The following is a 20,186-nucleotide window of genomic DNA, read 5'->3' as shown; positions in this document are numbered from 1 at the left end:
TCATTTATTGAAAGGAGATACAAAAAAGGTAGAAGGGAAGTGTGTTTTATCAATATTTGTAGGCATAACTCAGAGATATGACGGGTTTGGTTCCAGACCACCACAGTAAAGTGAATATCGCAATAAAGCAAATCATGCAAATTTTTTGGTTTCCCAGTGCTTGTAAATTTATGTTTATATTATACTGTGATTGATTACCTGTGGTATAGCGTTATATCTAAAAGAATAATGTATAATACCTTAATTAAAAATACTTTGTTGCTAAAAATGCTATCACTTGAGCTTTTAGAAAGTCATGGTAATAACATCAAAGACCCCTAGTCACAGATCACATAACAAATACAATAATAATTTAAAAGTTTGAAGTATTACAGAAATTTCCAAAATGTAACAGAGAAACAAAATGGGCAAATGTTGTTGCAAAAATGGTGCCGGTAGATTTGCTTGACTGAGGATTATCACAGAACCTTCAATTTGTTGAAAAGGCAGTATCTGCAAAGTACAATAACGCAAAGTACAGTAAAATGAGATGTGCCTGAATATGACCCGATAGCATTATATGTAGGGATACTTGCTTGCACTTTTTAGTTTTGTTTTTCTTTTTCATTGTGAGGAAATGAGGTCAGACTGGATTCTTTTATTATTCTGGGTTTGCCTTTGCAGAATATGTATATACCTGCAAGCAATATTATTTTTCTCAGAGTCTTTCTAGCACTTTCAGAATATGTTGAATGTACTTATAAAGGTGCAAGATATTTCATTGTATTTTCAGGGGAATGCTTGTGCATTATATGCAAAGTTACCCAGGAGACAGAGTTCCTTAAAAACGAAACAGTAATAATAATAGCAAAACCCTAAATACTCTAAGTTCTGATGACACTTGAGTAGAGAACCAGCAAACAGTGTGCTCAAAAGGAAGGAAAAGCTAATTCTGTATGTTAATCTGTGGGGTCAGTGAAAAGAGACCAAGAACTAGATGGTGGAAAAGGCATTGAAACAAACAATAAATATCTTCTGTGGGTCTTCTTCTTTTGCAGTTCCATTCTGAACTCGAAGTGGATGATGCCGTCAGGACTGAACCACTGACCAGAGTCTGTGAAAAATTCCCACCTTCTCACTGGCCATCAGTTGAGATAAGATGGAAGACTCTTATAAGGATAGGACTTCACTGATGAAGGGTGCCAAGGACATTGCCAGAGAGGTGAAGAAACAGACCGTAAAGAAGGTGAATCAGGCAGTGGACCGGGCCCAGGATGAATACACCCAGAGGTCCTACAGCCGATTCCAAGACGAGGAGGAGGACGATGACATTTATCCGCCAGTGGAAACCTACGATGGAGAGGCCAATGATGACGAAGGCTCCAGTGAAGCTACTGAGGGTCACGATGAAGAGGATGAAATCTACGAAGGGGAGTATCAGGGCATCCCCAACATGGACCAAGGGAAAGACAGCATCGTGTCGGTAGGGCAGCCCAAGGGCGATGAGTACAAGGACCGCCAGGAGCTGGAGTCGGAGAGGAAAGCGGACGAGGAAGAGCTCGCCCAGCAGTACGAGCTGATAATCCAGGAGTGTGGCCATGGGCGCTTTCAGTGGGCCCTTTTCTTTGTTCTGGGCATGGCCCTGATGGCGGACGGTGTGGAGGTGTTTGTCGTGGGCTTCGTGTTGCCAAGCGCTGAGACAGACCTGTGCATACCAAATTCGGGATCCGGATGGCTAGGTGAGTGCATCCCAGCAGAGAGACACACTCTGAAACTGCTCTATTTGTTGAGGACAGTTAACAAATTGAATACCTCCTTTCCATATGGAGGCCTGCATTTGTTCCCGACATTTGAACAATTTAAAACATGCAAAGGAATCAAAAGAATGGTGCAGTGATACCCATAGATTTCTACCTATTTCTAACTTAGATTCTATAGTTAACATTTACTTTATTTTCTTTATCACCTAGCCACCTATCTATCTATCCATCAATCCCACTTTTATTTTTATGCATTTCAAGGTAAGTTAGAGCAATATATTTTTAACTTACACTGTTATAAATGTTGCATTAGGTTCTCCTTAATTAACTTCAAAAGACATGCCCTTGGAAGTTAATAAAGCTATTACGTGACACTTATCTGACATTTTTCTAAATATAGAGGTTAATTCTTCAAAACTCTGGTAAATGTGATTTCACATTCCAAATTTTTTGTGTAATATTGTGGTTTAAACAATTTTGGGACCCTGCGAATTCTCATTTTTTTCTATAATCTATGTGTATGTTTGTCTGTTGGTTTTTTAAAATTACCCTTATTTATAGAATTTTCTTTAGATGACTTTTTCTTTTTCCAAATTTGTACCTTTGTGCCTACAATGAAAAAGCTTCCTTTCCTCATAGGACTTAAAAATCAATTTCAAATCATATTAATGTTTAAATTGTAAGAATTAAAACCATATAACCTCACTATGAAGTATCTGGAGAGCAAATTTGACTTCTGTTTTAAAGTTATACTGCACACAAGGTTCATTCATATTGTTACAATGCTGTATTTAACCTTCCCTCTGGGAGGAAAAGTTAGAAGGCCAAGAAGCATGCCCACAGCAGACTATCCCCAAAACTTAAGGTCCACGTCAGACACGTGGTACATTAAATCATGAGACCTTTCAAGCCCTTCTGCTCAGAGAACATGTTTGTGTACATAGTAAACCTTATGTGTTTCAGAGTCTGTGGAAGAGAGTAAGAATACTTGGTGTGATTCCAACAGACTTTTTAAAACGAAAATTTGAAAAACAAAAGTATACAGATCTTTTTGTGGTTTAGTAAGTAACTCCTAATTTATAATATATAATATATAAATAATATGATAATTATATTAATACTCCTAATTTATCCCTTCCTCCTCCCTTCTCCTTTGGCAACCATATGTTTGTTTTCTGTGTCTGTGAGTCCATTTCTGGTTTGTAAATAAGTTCATTTGTATCCCTTGTTTAGATTCCACGTGTAAGTGATATAATGTGATATTTGTATTTCTGTGTCTGACTTACTCATTTGTTTCTTTAATTGCTCAACTGGAAGAGACAGACCCATAGATGCAGTCTGGGGGGAGATGAAGGGGAGAGCACAGGGGCATAGATTGCATGGGTTTTGTTGGTGGACTCATCTGAGTGTTCACCTATCAAAACACAGAATAGGGGTCGGAGGAAGGCCCAAAGTCATCAAATTCATCATTTTAGCATATCTGTTTCATAGATAGCACTCTAATTTTATTTAATTTTTTTCCTTTGGTGAGTAAATCTACCTACTGGGCATTAAAATATTTATCAAGATTTTGCTAACAGAATATATCAGCAGAATGTTTTAAGAAAACAGATCCTTAGAAACACAGCTCTTTTAATACACAAATATTTAATACTTTCAGGCTTGAATATAGACTAGCAGTCACTTCATGTTATGATACTCACTTTTATATTGGAAGCAGAAAAATCGAAGCTGAGCTTCCCTTTTACCTTCTTGGTGCTGAAGGAGGCCCAGTAGCCCACATGGTGTTCTCATCGGTCTGTAAACCCATAAACCGTGATGATGTCACACACCCCCAGGGGGCGTTCACAAGTGTAGATAACCCTGGGGAAGTGTTGGAGCACAGATATTTTCATCTCCCCATAAACACTGCCTGCTTTTGTGAATTAAAAATGTGTCCCCAGGAGTGTATGCTTTCACTCCGTGCTCTGAGTCCCCCGCAGAAACTTTGTGATGGGTTCACAACTGCGCCTTCCAGACTTGCCTTTCAGTTACTTTGCCACTGTAATTTTACTGACAATAGCATTCTACCACAGTCTTTTTTTAGACAAGCATGTAAATTGTTTTGCCATTTTCATTTCAGCAAATAATAGCTTTGTAATATAATTACCACACTAAATCACAGCAATAGGATCAAAATGCAAGACAGGAAGACGCACAACCCATGTTTAGTGGCCTTTGGGAGGAGAAAGGTTTGCAAAATTGTTTCTCATTTGCCACTAAGCCTTGTGTCATTTCACTCAAGGAAAACTAGGAATGAAAAATATTAACCGATTTATGTTTTAATTATTTAGGAGATAACTCCTACCTTTGTGTTTGCTAGAAGATTGACTTCCAGATAATCAAGGGCCTCCCTTGTGTACATGTGTTTGTGTGTACAGTCTGTGTGCATATATAGCGTTGTTAACTGAGAAGAGGTTAATCTAATGAGCTGCTGTTTGGGGAAATAAGTACCATCATTTTAAGAAAATTCATTTTCTGTTGCCAAAGTCTATTTATTGAGTACTTATTATGTGCACAGCATGATGTAACCACATGGGAACATAGGAGAAATAGCAAAAAACAAAACAAGGTTTGTGTATCCAAAGAAGTCATAGTCTAGCATAGAGAGATGACAAGTGTCTGTGCACCACCAGGTCAAGGAAACAAATATCCGTAGCCAGAAGTTGTTGTTCAGTTGCTCAGTCATGTCCAACTCTTTGGGACCCCATGGACTGCAGTACGTCAGGCTTCCCTGTACGTCGCCATCTCCCAGAGCTTACTCAAACTCATGTCCATTGAGTCAGTGACTCCATCCAGCCATCTCAACGTCTGTCATCCCCTTCTCCTCCCACCTTCAATCTTTCCCAGCATCGGGTCTTTTCTAATGAGTTGCTTTTTGCATCAGGTGGCCAAAGTATTGGAACTTCAGCATCAGTCCTTCCAATGAATATTCAGGACTGATTTCCTTTAGGATTGACTGGTTTGATCTCCTTGCAGTCCAAGAAGAGAAGTGTATAACCAGAAGAGAAGTGTAAATAAAGAGACTTCAGGCAGGGAGACCCTGTGAGGGGAACCGACCTGACTAAGGCAGTGGAAGGAAGGCATGGACCGGAGAGCTGGTCCAGAGGTAGAGTCAGCAAGGGTTGGGTCACTGGTAGTTTAGAACAGAAGGAACAGGACAGTTAGTGGAAGGAAGGCAGTTCATCAAGTTAGGTAAGGCAGATGACAGGTTTGAGCATGAAGGAGAGAGAAGAAGGGTTTGTTTTTCTATTTTATTTTAAAGATGTATTTATTAATTTTGGTTGTGCCGGGTGTTCATTGCTGTGGGCTTTCTCTAGGGGCGGTGCACGTGGTTCTCAGTGGCCATGGCTTCTGTCGCCAAGCTCCAGGTTCAGGCGCTCAGGCTTCAGGAGGCGCAGCCCCTTGGCCCGAGGGCACAGGCTCCACAGCCTGCGGGCTCCTCCCAGACCAGGGATCGGACCTGCGTCCCCTGCACTGGCAGGCAGATTCGCAACCACTGGACCACCAGGGAAGCCCGGTTTGGTTTTAGACCGATCACTTTGAGATTTGGGGGGAGGCATCCCAAGAGGAGCGCCTGATGGGTTCCTGCCACCATGTGGGCTGAAGCGCTGAGTGTTTCGAGAACCATCTCATTTAAGGTGAAGCTGCCCGAGACCGTCACCAGGGAGAGGGCGGTTTCCTGCCAAAGACTGTTTGTGGCACTGGCAGTGAGGAAGATGTCACGGAGGAGACGGAGAAGGCGCAGCCGCGAGAGAGGGCAGGTCTGGGAGTCGCTCGAAGAAGGAAGGGATGTGCTTCCTTCGTAGGTGAGGAGTAGTCTTGTAAAGGTTGAAACGCGCCCCTCGGGTCTGGCCCTTGAAGATCTTGGCCGCCACTAATGGTTCTTCCGATCTGTGTCAGGCTAGCACGTTTGTTTGAAGGGACGAGCCCATGTATGGGGTGAAGTGACAGCGTGCCCTCCAGCTTCCCAGCCCCCTGGCACAGGGGCCACAGGCATCCAGCATTCTCCCTGCACAGGGCTGCGTCTCACAGTGGGTGCGCAGGAAGCCCTCCCCAACCACATCTTACCTCTGGTCCAAGAGCTCTTGAGGACCAGTTTGGGTTCTAAGAAAGCCTCCAGACAGGGTGATGGCACCCCACTCCAGTACCCTTGCCTGGAAAAGCCCATGGACAGAGGAGCCTGGTGGGCTGCGGTCCATGGGGTCGCAAAGAGTCGGACACGACTGAGCAACTTCCCTTTCACTTTTCACTTTCATGCATTGGAGAAGGAGATGGCAACCCACTCCAGTGTTCTTGCCTGGAGAATCCCAGGGACGGGGGGGCCTGGTGGGCTGCCGTCTATGGAGTCACATAGAGTCGGACACGACTGAAGTGACTTAGCAGTAGCAGTAGCAGACAGGGAGGGATGTGTGCCGGTTTCAGACTCACAGCGCGACCAGGCTCAGCCACCTTCCCGCTCTAGCCATCACAGCCCAGCAAGCACCTCGCTGCCTCCCCTTCCTCCTGCTCTTCCTCTGGACTGTCCTGTCTCCTCCGAAGACCCACCTGGGGAAGCAGGGAGCCTCATCGTTGTTGGGCCACCTGCTTTCTGGTTGAGGGTGGTAGAGTAAAGTAATTTTTAGGTACTAAAACATTATCGTGGCCAAGTGTTGACGAGTACAAAACAGATAGAAGACAATATATTCTAAACCAAGACATACTTGAGAACTCAGCCTGAACTAAGTGATAACTGAACTTCCTCTATAGGTTTCTTCTGTCTTTTATCAACTGTAAAACCTAATTTCCATATGCCTTGGTGATTTTCAGAGCAAGAGTTTTGATAGTATAGGCAGGCCAAAGCCAGACTGTTGTTTAGTCATTAAATTGTCTTAGCGACGCCATGGACTGTGGCCCACCAGGCTCCTCTGTCTGGGATTTTCCAGGCAAGGATACTAGAGTGGGCTCCATTTCCTTCTCCAGGGGATCTTCCTGTCCCAGGGATTAAACCTTTATCTCCTGCATAGGCAGGCAAATTCTTTACCACTGAACCACCTGGGAAGCCCTGGGAAGCCTTAAGCATCTCTTTAACCTCTTTATCTATAGTTTTTATTTGGATGGTGTAGAATTCCTTGGAACATACAGAATTCTCTCTCTCTCATTTTTTTTTAACCACTTATAGCAAGAATAGTTTCCTTAAAGCCTGGGCTGGATGAATATGACCCGAACACATACCTAATTTCTTTTTCCATCCCTCCATTTGTTCCCTTATTCCTTTCATTATTAACCAAAGAAGAAAAACTCTGCTGAGATTTCTAAAGCCACTTTATGTCTGGATGTTTGTATTTTGGGGGAAAGAAAAGAACAGCTTCAAGTTTCTGAGAGTCCCTTTTTTTAGTCCCATTGACTGTTATTTGCCCCTGGACTGCAGACAGAGAGTAGTGACTGTGTTCCTGTGTGCTGAGCGTCTTTTCAGGGCGTGTATCGCCCTTGCCCAGCGCTGCCAGGTGGACCAGGATATCCCAGCTAATAACAAAGAGTGATGCAGAGTTTTTCCTCTTTGAACTTTATTCCAAGAGCTTGATCATTTGGCATCTGGTGTGCTCTAAATTTGAGACCCTTAGCTTTGTACCCTGCAAGTGTGTGCTGCAGGCTTCAGGATCAGCAGCTCTGCAGCCTGCTCAATGCCATTGTCCTCTGTGTCTTAGAGGGAAGTTCGATCTCTGCTGTGGCTGTGCCCTCTGGCTCTGTTTAGCCTCTCGCTGTCATAGTGATTCTAATTGGAATTAAATACTTATTGATTCCTAGAGAATATCCTGTCCACCAACACTAGCAAAATCTTATTTGGATTCATTATTGCCAAATTGGAAAAGAAGACTCAATAATTCATTGCTATTATATTCCTGGGTCTTATTCTCTCTGGTCTTTCACATCCTTCTGGGAAAAGAGAGGTTTCTGGTATACAAATGGAGTTGGACCAAGTAGCCTGAAAAGATTCCTCCATCCAGAGCCCACAGGACAGGAGAGAAGAGAAACTGAGTTACATTCATGAAATTCACCAGTAAGTACATTCTGGGCTGTGAAAGTGTGATAGTAAATGCCCAGAAGGTCCCAGGGTGATTTCTCACAATATAGCTTTGAACCTGAAGGCTGATTCTTGCAGCTGAACACCTGTATTCCTACATCCTAGATTACTCCTGGGTGGGGATTCCAATCCTCTGGCTTTATTTTTATTTTTATTTTATATCCAAGGCATACTTTTTTTTTTTTTTGTATTGCTTTTGCCATACATTGACATGAATCCACCACGGGTGTACATGCGTTCCCAAACATGAACCCCCCTCCCACCCCCCTCCCCACAACATTTCTCTGGGTCATTCCCGTATACCAGCCCCAAGCATGCCATATCCTGCATCGGACATAGACTGGCAATTCGATTCTTACATGATATTATACATGTTTCAATGTCATTCTCCCAAATCATCTCACCCTCTCCCTCTCCCTCTGAGTCCAAAAGCCCGCTATACACATCTGTGTCTTTTTTGCTGTCCTGCATACAGGGTCATCATTGCCATCTTTCTAAATTCCATATATATGTGTTAGTATACTGTATTGGTGTTTTTCTTTTTGGCTTACTTCACTCTGTATAATCGGCTCCATTTTCATCCATCTCATCAGAACTGATTCAAATGTATTCTTTCTAATGGCTGAGTAATACTCCATTGTGTATATGTACCACAGCTTTCTTATCCATTCATCTGCTGATGGACATCTAGGTTGTTTCCATGTCCTGGCTATTATAAACAGTGCATACGGATGGCTAACAAACACATGAAAAGATGCTCAACATCACTCATTATTAGAGAAATGCAAATCAAAACCACAATGAGGTACCATTTCACACCAGTCAGAATGTCTGCGATCCAAAAATCTGCAAGCAATAAATGCTGGAGAGGGTGTGGAGAGAAGGGAACCCTCCTACACTGTTGGTGGGAATGCAAACTAGTACAGCCACTATGGAGAACAGTGTGGAGATTCCTTAAAAAATTGCCAATAGAACTGCCTTATGACCCAGCAATCCCACTGCTGGGCATACACACTGAGGAAACCAGAATTGAAAGAGACACATGTACCCCAATGTTCCTCTGGCTTTAATATCCTAATGCAGTCTGGGACTCACCAGGAAGGCCCTGAAGAACTCGGTGAAGTGTTATCGGATTAGGGAATTTGTTAACTGTGCACTTTGGTATAAATAAGGCAGTCAGACTGTTGATCATCTAATATCTCTGGATCAAGCCAAATACATGTAATACAGACTTGTAGGTTCCAATTCTAAACACCATGTTTTCATGGGAAATCTAATGTCTCGAATATTCTTCCATAACAAGAACTTCTACAGGACCTAAGTTTCCTGTATGAAGCTCCAGAATATAGGAAACGATTACATTCATCTTAAAGAATTAGTCTGATAAATCACTGATGTAAGTATTCCCAACCTACATATTTGCAAATTGACATTCTTACCTTACACTTTGAGATTTCTTATTGGCCTTTAAGATCGTGAGAGGAAAAGTAATGAAAAGAAATCCTGAAGTAAGTCAGAGAAAGACAAATATCATATGATATCACTTATATGTGGAATCTTTAAAAATATTATACCCATGAACTTATTTACAAAACAGTCACAGACATTAAAAACAAACTAGTGTTATCAAAGGGGATAGTGAGGGGAGTAGAGAGAGATAAACTAGAGTTTTGGATCAACAGATACTATTCTATATAAAATAGCTAAACAACAAGGACTGACTGTATAGCATGAGGAACTGTATTCAGAATCTTGTAATAACTATAATGAAAAATAATCCACACGACTTCCCTCGCAGTTAGGTGGTTAAGACTGTGCTTTCTTTGCAGAAGGCCCTGGTTTGATCACTAGTTTGGAAAGCTCTGTCAAACCTAGATAGTGTATTAAAAAGCAGAGACATTACTTTGCCATCAAAGGTCCATATAGTCAGAGCTATCATTTTTCCAGTAGTCATGTATGGTGTGAAAGTTGGACTATAAAGAAAGCTAAGTGCCAAAGAATTGATGCTTCTGAACTGTGGTGTTGGAGAAGACTCTTGAGAATCCCTTGGACGGCAAGGAGATCCAACCAGTCAATCCTAAAAGAAATCAGTCCTGAATATTCATTAGAGTTTACTCAAACTCATGTTCATTGAGTTGGTGATGCCATCCAACCATCTCACCCTCTGTTTTCCCCTTCTCCTCCTGCCTTCAATCTTTCCCAGCATCAGGGTCTTTTCCAATGAGTCAGCTTGCCACATCAGGTGGCCAGAGTATTGAAGTTTCAGCTTCAACATCAGTCCTTCCAATGAACACCCAGGACTGATCTCCTTTAGGATGGACTGGTTGGATCTCCTTGCAGTCCAAGGGACTCTCAAGAGTCTTCTCCAGCACCACAGCAAAAGCATCAATTCTTCAGTGCTCAGCTTTCTTTATTGTCCAACTCTCATCTATACATGACCACTGGAAAAACCATAGCCTTGACTAGACCTTTGTTGGCAAAGTAATGTCTTTGCTTTTTAATATGCTATCTAGGTTGGTCATAGATTTTCTTCCAAGGAGTAAGCGTCTTTTAATTTCATGGCTGCGGTCACCATCTGCAGTGATTTTGGAGCCCCAAAAATAAAGTCTGACACTGTTTCCACTGTTTCTCCATCTAATTGCCGTGAAGTGATGGGACCAGATGCCATGATCTTTGTTTTCTGAATGTTGAGCTTTAAGCCAACTTTTTCATTCTTTTCCTTCACTTTCATCAAGAGGCTCTTTAGTTCTTCTTCACTTTCTGCCATAAGGGTAGTGTATTTGCTATATACTTATATTTATCACTTATCTGTTCACCTGAAATACAAATTTACCCGTATCACCATGTGGTTTTATCTGCTGAATCTGACAACCTTACTGGTAGTAGTGATAACAGGAGGGCTTAGAGTTTGCTCTTTCCCTTCTGTTTGTCAGGCATCATATATGTCATATTAATTTCATTATCTCATTTAACCAGAATTATATCTGATCCCAGACATTTGGAGTCAGTGCTAGGGGATGACCCTTGGAAACTGTATATGTTTTTTAAGCGCCTCAAGTTATTCTTAGTCCACGTGAAGAAGCACCATGATCTTGACCATTGCTTCTCAGACATAAAAATGCAGACAAGTCACCAGAGGAGGCAGGTTTTGCTTGAGCAGGTATGGAGTGGGGTCTGGGATACTTTTACAAGCTCCCAGGTGATACTGGCATAGGTGTTAGTCCCAAACTCCATGTTGAGTAGCTGTGTTGTAGACACCCCCAACCAAGAAGCAGGAGCATTCCCAACAGCTGTGATACAAAGGTTGTACCTGATATCAAGATTTCAAACCATGGAAGGGGTAGATGGAATGGGACTGATTTCCTTATTCATGAGTAAACAGTAACATCCATGGACAAGGAGCTTTATGTGCCATTTTTGAAAGAAAGTTTTTTTTTCTCTCAAAAAAGTAAATGTCTTATTAATAGCTGAAGGATGCGCAGTTGCTTTTTCCCCCACCGAGATGGGCATTTGGCTTCTTTAGGCTCGTCTTTCTCCTGCATGGTGTGGGGCGTGACAGTCCCTAACCACATTTACAGCTCTGCATCCCAGAAGGGACCCCAGATGTGCAGGGCGCAGCGTGACTCTGCTTTGTAGAAATAGTGTCTCAGTGCCAGAGTCATGGTGATAAATTTATAATGTGATTGCAGATTTTTTCCCCCTCTTATGTACAGAAAATTTAATAGTTTTTCTGAGAGTAGCTTAGTTCTCTCAGCAGAATCTAGTTAAGTCAAAAATATTAAAAATGCTACTGTGTCAGAAGAACTGATTGAAAGCTGAAAGAGTTAGCCAGACTGCTAACAGGGATGAAAAGAAATCCTGCTGTGGGAGTCAGTTCATCCATAAACACAGATGCCGGAGTGGAGGCAGATTGTATATGTGAGGCGGTTGGCTTCTCAGAGCCCTCTGTCTGTTTACTTCATTATCTCTTTTTTTTTCTAATTAATAGATTAGAGATGTCTTTGTGGAATGCCGCCTTTCAAAATTTAGCAGTTCTCACCCAGAAAGAACACTCACAGGGGCTTATCCATCATATATTAGATTCTCCCAAGATGTTGCGCCGTGCCCTCTATCATGGCAGATATGAAGATCAACCAGACAAAACCCAGGGCACAAGACACAGACATCGAAATGATACAGGAAGCAGAGAACTGAGAGATGGATCCCGTTTGAGGGAGGCATGGACAGGGAATGGCTTAAGAAGACTGTGGTATCGGAGCCAGGCTTGGAATGGTGGCTAGAATTTGGGCTCACAGAGATGCAAGTGGAAAAAGACTGTTTCTGGGAGGGAGCACAGGCTGAGCCAAGGCACCACGGCATGGAGACCTTGGACTGAATATTGGAAATTAAATGTTCAGTTTTGTTGAAGTGGAACATACACAGAGGGGAGCGATTGGAAGGGTGGCTGGGGACCTATCTGTTCATGGAGAAGTTTCCAGGAGTTTATTTGGTGTGGGGGGAGCTGGGGGAACCGGGGGCATGTTAGCAGAGAAGTGACCAGGTGCAAACTCTGCTTTAGGAGACTGGGTGTTTGGACTGAGGAGTGAATTGAGGTGTGGCCGAGATGCATTTGAACTGTGCAGTCAATACATGTCAAGAGCCTGACTGTGGGTGATGGCAGAGAGACTAGAGCGGAGAAGGTCTTTTCAAGAGGATTTCTGACCCTTTACAACCCACTAGCTGTGGGAGCAGGGAAAAGGAATATATCACAGGTACTGAGGCTTCATGCCCAGGTGCTGTGTTCGAAGCAGTGCTTTAAACAAATTGGAGCTCCAGGGTTGTTGGGGAGGTTGGGGGGAGCCCATGTGTAGGAAAGAAGATGAATTTAGTTATCTTGTACTATAAGTACAAGAATTGAGTGTCTCGTTCACAGACTACCCATAGCACAGAGTCTGGCAGGCGAGCGGTACCCAGTGAAGTTTTGTCGACTTTGAAATGCCGACTAGGCTGCTCAGGAGAAACTAAAAGAAGGCATTTGGAAGTAGGTTCTGGGGCTTGATGCAGAAACTGGCCCTAGAGTTGAGCAATGAAGACATCTTTGAACAGAGATGCAGAGCATACAGGGAAGGAGTGTGTGTTGAAGGGGCGGGCATGAGGCAGAGAGGGGCTAACACAGACTTTTCATGAATCCTTAGGAGGGGAGAGGAGAAAAGGCATCAGATAAATGGTTTGAAAGATAGGAAAAGTCTCTTACCTGGAGGCCCAGGGCAGGGGGGTTTCAGGATGGAGTAGGTGGTCATAACAGACCAAGGACGTTGGCAATGACAGAGAGAAAAATGTTTTGGAGAGTGGAAAGGACAGATGTCAGATTAATTGCTAAATGGAGCTTTAATGTATGTTTTTAAAGAGAAGGAAACAAATTGGTGTTTAAAAATTGTTCATAAGGTACTGTGGTCTATTTGTTTGGGATAATACTGCTAATAACATAATTATATTATAGACTAGAACAGCTGAAAAAACATTACTCATCTTCTGCAAAGAAATAATTGTGAATTTGTAGCCATTATCCAGTCCTTCTGCATCAGCTCATGCCAATAATCATATCTGGAATGTCTATAGGAGATAAATTGGCCAACCAGGAGCAGACTGGGTTAGCTTGCTGCTATCTCATTTTATTTATATTTCCAGATTGAAAACTGTGTCACTTACTGGTACCTCTAGATTTAACAGTAAAATGAATTTTACTGTTCCCATTTAACAGTCAAAAAGCAGTGATGAAATGGTAGAGGATTGCTCAGAGCAGCTGGGCAGAGGGGGAGAGGCAGCTTCCAACTGACCGTCCCTAGGGGTGAACTGACTCAGTCAAAGGATCCTCTAAGACTGCACACCACAGATTTGTCCTATGGATTCCTGCCAGATGAGTAAAGGAACCTCCAGGCATACTACATTTATAATATAAGAACCTCGGCAGAGATGTGGTTAACAGTTCTGTGATGCTGGCCCCTGCAGATTCCTGCTGCGTATCTTACACTGTGTGGGATCACAGATCACATGTTCTCAGGGTCACGAAGCAATGCATTGTTCTAGAGATGCCACCCCCCTCCCGTAGAGAGAAATCAGTTCTATAGCTGTGACATGGAGGTGCATGCTGGCTGGATCACTGCAAAGCTCTTGGGAAAGCCCAAGAAGGGCCACGGGATTGCCAGGTTCTTCCCAGGATAAGGAAAGTACTTCCTCTGCCCTCCTCCCTGGGCATCCTGAGCTGCTCCTGTTTGGCAGAGACCCCCCAACACTTCCCCCAGCTTTGGGCCTGAGAGGAATTCCTCTGCATGGCTTCTTTCCCTAAGCATCTTTTAATCACATGGATTGACATGAGTTGGAGGGAACTGGTTGGGAAGCTGAACTTGATACAATGTGGACCGTCCCATCCTTACTGAAACTGTATCTTCCTGTGACCTCGGCAGCTCAGCATCCTCCTGAACATCTCTCAGCTCCTCTAAAATGCCTCCTGCAGTCTACTTGTGCATGCTAAGTTGCTTCAGTCGTGTCCGACTCTTTGTGACCCCATGGACTGTAGCCCACCAGGCTCCTCTGTCCATGGGAATTCTCCAGACAAGAATACTGGAGTGGGTTGCCATGATCTCCTCCAGGGATCAAACCAGCATCTCTTAAGTCTCCTGCATTTGCAGGTGGGTTCTTTACCACTGGCACCACCTGGGAAACCCACATTCTACTCTCTGTCCACTAAAGAAGGTTTCCCCAAGGCGTAGCTCTTGGGGCTTTGTTTACCTCTATTCATGACATGAATTACCTTTCTTTACTCAGTCATGTAGCAAACACTTAGTGACTTCTCTTGCTGGGTTCCAGACCAGGGCACTTCTAGGCCAGAGAAGGAGACAGACATGTGTCAGATCAGTTCAGTTCAGTTCAGTCGCTCAGTCATGTCCGACTCTTTCTGACCCCATGAATCGCAGCACGCCAGGCCTCCCTGTCCATCACCAACTCCCGGAGTTCACTCAGACTCACGTCCATCGAGTCATTGATGCCTCCCAGCCATCTCATCCTCTGTCGTCCCCTTCTCCTCCTGCCCCCAATCCCTCCCAGCATCAGAATGGACTGGTTGGATCTCCTTGCAGTCCAAGGGACTCTCAAGAGTCTTCTCCAACACCACAGTTCAAAAGCATCAATTCTTCGGCGCTCAGCTTTCTTCACAGTCCAACTCTCACATCCATACATGACCACTGGAAAAACCATAGCCTTGACTAGATGGACCTTAGTCGGCAAAGTAATGTCTCTGCTTTTGAATATACTATCTAGGTTGGTCATAACTTTTCTTCCAAGGAGTAAGCATCTTTTAATTTCATGGCTATAGTCACCATCTGCAGTGATTTTGGAGCCCAAAAAAATAAAGTCTGACACTATTTCCCCGTCTATTTCCCATGAAGTGATAGGACCGGATGCCATGATCTTTGTTTTCTGAATGTTGAGCTTTAAGCCAACTTTTTCCCTCTCCTCTCTCACTTTCATCAAGAGGCTTTTTAGTTCCTCTTCACTTTCTGCCATAAGGGTCATGTGTCAGATAAGGGCACCTAATTGGTTACAGATGCTCTAGCAGGAAGATTAAGCAGAAGGAACAGTGCTCTGAATGCAGGACTAGAAAGATTTAATAAAAGCAACCCTAGACTTTGCTGATGATTTCCAGACCACGTATTAAGATGCCTCATTATATGTTTCCATTAGGGTGTGAATGCATTGGATGGTTCCATTAGGTGGTGACTGCAGTCATGAAATTAAAAGACACTTGCTCCTTGGAAGAAAAGCTATGACACACCTAGACAGCATATTCAAAAGCAGAGACATTACCTTAACAACAAACATCTGTATGGTCAAAGCTATGGTTTTCTAGTAGTCACATATGGATGTGAGAGTTGGACCATAAGGAGGGCTGAGCGCCGAAGAATTGACGCTTTTGAACTGTGGTATTGGAGAAGATTCTTGAGAGTCCCTTGGACTGCAAGGAGATCCAACCAGTCAATCCTAAAGGAAACCAGTCCTGAATATTGGGGCTGATGCTGAAGCCCCAATACTTTGGCCACCTGATGCAAAGAACTGACTCACTGGAAAAGACCCTGATGCTGGGAAAGACAGAGGGCAGGAAGAGAAGGAGGTGACAGAGGATGAGATGGTTGGATGGCATCACCAACTCAATGGACATGAGTTTGAGCAAGTTCTGGGAGATGGTGAAGGACAGGGAAGTCTGGCGTGCCACGGTTCCTGGGGTCGCCAAGAGTCAGACACAATTGAGTGGCTGAACAACAGCAACAGTTAGGATGTGAAGGAAAGAGGCACAAGATGAACAAAGGCTTTGACGCAGAGATGCATTTGAATCTTACATCTGACGCTTAGGAGTTGTGGGACTTTGGGGTATTTCTTAAACTCTCTGAGCTTCAGTTTACTGGAAAGAGAAAGTAAGTGATATCTTTGTCTTACAGATTTCTTTTTCTTCTTAACTGTGATTATCACTTTTCCATAACCTCTCGTCCTCTGACTTAGGGGTGTCAGTAGGCAGATAAGAATAAGTGGGGTGAAAGCTTCCAAGCTGTTTTAGTGACTTTCTAGTAGTTGTGGACTTCTTAAAGCTGACCTTAGGTGCCCAGAAATGTTTCTTCTGTCCTTGTACCAGCCAAGTGCAATAGCTTACAGCCAGTTGTTAGTACAAAATGACACCTTAAAAAGTTGTTGTGAGAATTAGAGAGAGTGTGTGAAAAGCACCTGGTGCTGGAGAACAGTTCTAGTAAATTCACATCCCCATCACTGACAAAGTTAGCACATTTTAAAGTATGCAGTACAATAAAATTTCCTATATGCACCATGCTGAACAGTAGATCCCTAGGACTTATTCATCCTGCATAAGTGAATTTATGTATTTTCATTAACACCTCCCCAGTTCCCGTTGCCCCAGCTGCTCGTAACCACTTGTCTACTCTGCTGAGTTTGATGGAGAAGGCGATGGCACCCCACTCCAGGATTCTTGCCTGGAAAATCCCAGGGACGGAGGAGCCTGGTAGGCTGCAGTCCATGGGGTCGCTACGAGTCGGAACCGACTGAGCGACTTCATTTTCACACATTGGAGAAGGCAGCGGCACCCCACTCCAGTGTTCTTGCCTGGAGGATCCCAGGGATGGGGGAGCCTGGTGGGCTGCCGTCTGTGGGGTCGCACAGCGTCAGACACGACTGAAGCAACTTGGCAGCAGCAGCAGCTGAGTTTGAGTATTTTATTCCTGATATAAGTGGGATCAGGTAGTATTTGTTCTTCTGTGTCTGACTTCTTTCATTTAGCATAATGTCTTATAAGTTTATCTGTGTCATTGCAAATAGCAAGCTTGTCTTCCTTTTTAAGGCTGAATAATAGTCCGTTGTATATGTGTACCACATTTTAAAAAATCCATTCACCTGTCAGTGGATATTTAGTTTGTATCCTGTTTTATTTTAAGTAATACTGCAATGAACATGGGAGTATAGATATCTCTTAGAGATACTGATTTTGGTTCTTTGCGGGTATATACCCAGATATATGGAGAAGGAAATGGCAACCCACTCCAGTATTCTTGCCTGGAGAATCCCATGGACAGAGGAGCCTGGCAGGCTACGCCGTCCATAGGGTCGCAAAGAGTCAGATACGACTTAGCAACTAAACCACCACCAGCCAGAAATAGGATTGCTGGGTCACACGATAGTTCCATTTCTAAATTTGGGGCGACATTCCATTATGTTTTCCAGTATGGTTGCAGGGTTTCCTTTCTTCACATTGTTACCAGCATTTATCTTTTGATTTTCGATAATAGCCATCCTCATCGTTGTGAGATATCTCATTATGGTTTTGGTTTGCCTTGTCCTGATGACAGTGATGATAGCATTTTTTCATGTACCTCTTGGGTGTTTGTATATCTTTATGGAGAAATATCTACTCACTTCTTTTACCTGTTTTTAATCATTTGTTTTTTTTTTCTTTTTTTGCTCTTGAGTTGTAGGAATTCCTTATATAATTTGGATATTAACCCTTTATCAGATATGTAATTTGCCAAATATTTGAAAAGGAAAAAATCTTCAAAGCAACAAAAGAAAAATGACTCACCACTTATAAGGGAGCAATCACTAAGGGAATAATTTTTTTAAATATAGTGAAAATCATTAAAGAAGTTTAAGTGTTATATTAGAATATATTAACATAATTCAAAGAAAGTAATAAAGGTGGAATATATAGGAGAAAAGACATGAGTCATAGAAAACAAAAAGTAAAAAGTAGTAAAGTTAGCTATATTTATGACATTAAATAGTTATGAATTAGACAATACAATCAAAAGGCAGAGATTTTCAGGCTCAATTATAAGAAAAAGATCCATTTGACAGCTGACTTCTTATCAGACTATTCTACAAAGCTAAAGTAATCAAAATGGCATGATACTGGCATAAAAACAGACATATAGGTAAATAGGACAGAATAGAGAGGCCAGAAATACACTCATGCACCTGTGGTCAATCTATAACAAGGTAGGCAGAAATGCATAATGTAGAAAAGATAGTCTCTTCAGGTGGTGGTGAGCTGGACAGCTACATGTAAAATAAATGCTATTTGAGCATTTCCTCCTACCATACACAAAAATGAGCTCAAAATGGATTAAAATCTAAATGTAAGACCTGAAACCTTAAGACTCCTAGGAGAGAACATAAGTAAAACCCTCTTTGACATAAATTGTAGCATTATTTTTCTAGATCTGTTTCCTAAGGCAAAAGAAATAAAAGTAAAAATAGATTAGATGTAATTAAACTCAAAAGTTTCTGCAGCAAAGGAAATTGTCATAAAAGAAAGACAAACCTATGAAATAGAAGAAAATAGTTACAAATGTTATGGCTGACAAGGGATTAATATCCAAAATATATAAACACCTTATACAACTCACTATCCACAAAACAAATAACCTGATCAAAACATGGGCAGAAGACCTGAATAGACATTTTTCCAAGAAGATGTATGGATGAATATCAGACACATGAAAAGATGCTCAACATCACTAAATACTAGATAAATGCAAATCAAAACAACAATGAGATATCACTTCACACCTGTCAGAATGGTTATCATCAAAATATCTATAAATAACAAATGTTGGCAAGGATGTAGAGAAGAGACCCTCATACAGTGTTGGTGGGAATGTAAATTGGTATAGCCACTGTGGAAAAAGAACATGCAGGTTCCTCAAAAAACTAAAAACAGAGCTACCATATGATCCAGAAATTCAACTTCTGGATATACATATATATATATATATATATATATAAAAGAAAGGACTAATTCATAAAGGTACATGTAACCCATTATTCATAGCAGCATTATTTATAAAGCTAAGAAATGGAAGCAACCCAAGTGTTCATCAACAATCCAATGGATAAAGAAGATTTGTATATAAACAGTGGAATATTACTCAGCCAGAAAAAAGAATGAAATATTGTGATCTGCAGCAATGTGGACAGGCCTAGAGAATACTATGCTTGTTGAAATAAGGCACAGTGAATGACAGATTCTGTATAATATCACCTATATGTGGAATCTAAAAAATGAAATGTGAATATGTATCAATTCAGTCGCTCAGTCGTGACTGACTCTGCAGCCCCATGGACGGCAGCACGCCAGTCTTCCCTGTCTTTCACCATCTCCTGGAGCTTGCTCAAACTCATATCTGTTAAGTCAGTGATGCCATCCAACCATCTCATCCTCTTTCATACCCTTCTCCTCCTGCCTTCAATCTTTCCCAGCATCAGGGTCTTTTCCAATGAGTTGGTTCTTCGCGTCATGTGGCCAAAGTATTGGAGTTTCAGCTTCAGCATCAGTCCTTCCAATGAATATTCAGGATTGATTTCCTTTAGGATTGACTGGTTGGATCTCCTTGCAGTCCAAGGAACTCTCAAGAGTCTTCTCCAGCACCACACTTTGAAAGCATCAATTCTTTGGTGCTCAGCTTTCTTTAGTCCAGCTCTCACATCCATACATGACTACTGGAAAAACCATAGCTCTGACTATATGGATATTTGTCAACAAAGTAATATCTCAGCTTTTTAATATGCTACTAGGGTTGTTATAGCTTTTCTTCCAAGAAGCAAGCGTCTTTTAATTTCATGGCTGCAGTCACTGTCCACAGTGATAAAGTCTCCCCCCAAAATAAAGTCTCTCACTGTTTCCATTGTTTCCCCATCTATCTGCCATGAAGTGATAGGACGAGAAGCCATGATCTTAGTTTTATGAATGTTGAGTTTTAAGCCAACTTTTTCACTCTCCTCTTTCACTTTCATCCAGAGACTCTTCAGTT

General features: G+C 42.3%; 1 protein-coding gene across 1 annotated transcript in view; it reads left to right on the top strand.

Annotated features, from left to right (window-relative positions):
- The first annotated feature begins 1,042 nt into the window (after positions 1–1,042).
- The window catches only part of LOC120852605 (synaptic vesicle glycoprotein 2C), a 169,441-nt gene continuing 150,297 nt past the window's right edge, over positions 1,043–20,186 (top strand). Inside the window, exon 1 of the mRNA XM_040225936.1 lies at positions 1,043–1,718. Within this exon, the coding sequence (XP_040081870.1) occupies positions 1,139–1,718 (580 nt within the window). The 5' untranslated portion in view covers positions 1,043–1,138. The remainder of the gene's footprint in view (positions 1,719–20,186) is intronic.

This window comes from Oryx dammah, unplaced genomic scaffold, assembly GCF_014754425.2.
Source record: "Oryx dammah isolate SB20612 unplaced genomic scaffold, SCBI_Odam_1.1 HiC_scaffold_26, whole genome shotgun sequence".
Lineage (NCBI taxonomy): Eukaryota > Metazoa > Chordata > Mammalia > Artiodactyla > Bovidae > Oryx > Oryx dammah.
This window is presented reverse-complemented; position numbering and strand designations above follow the sequence as displayed.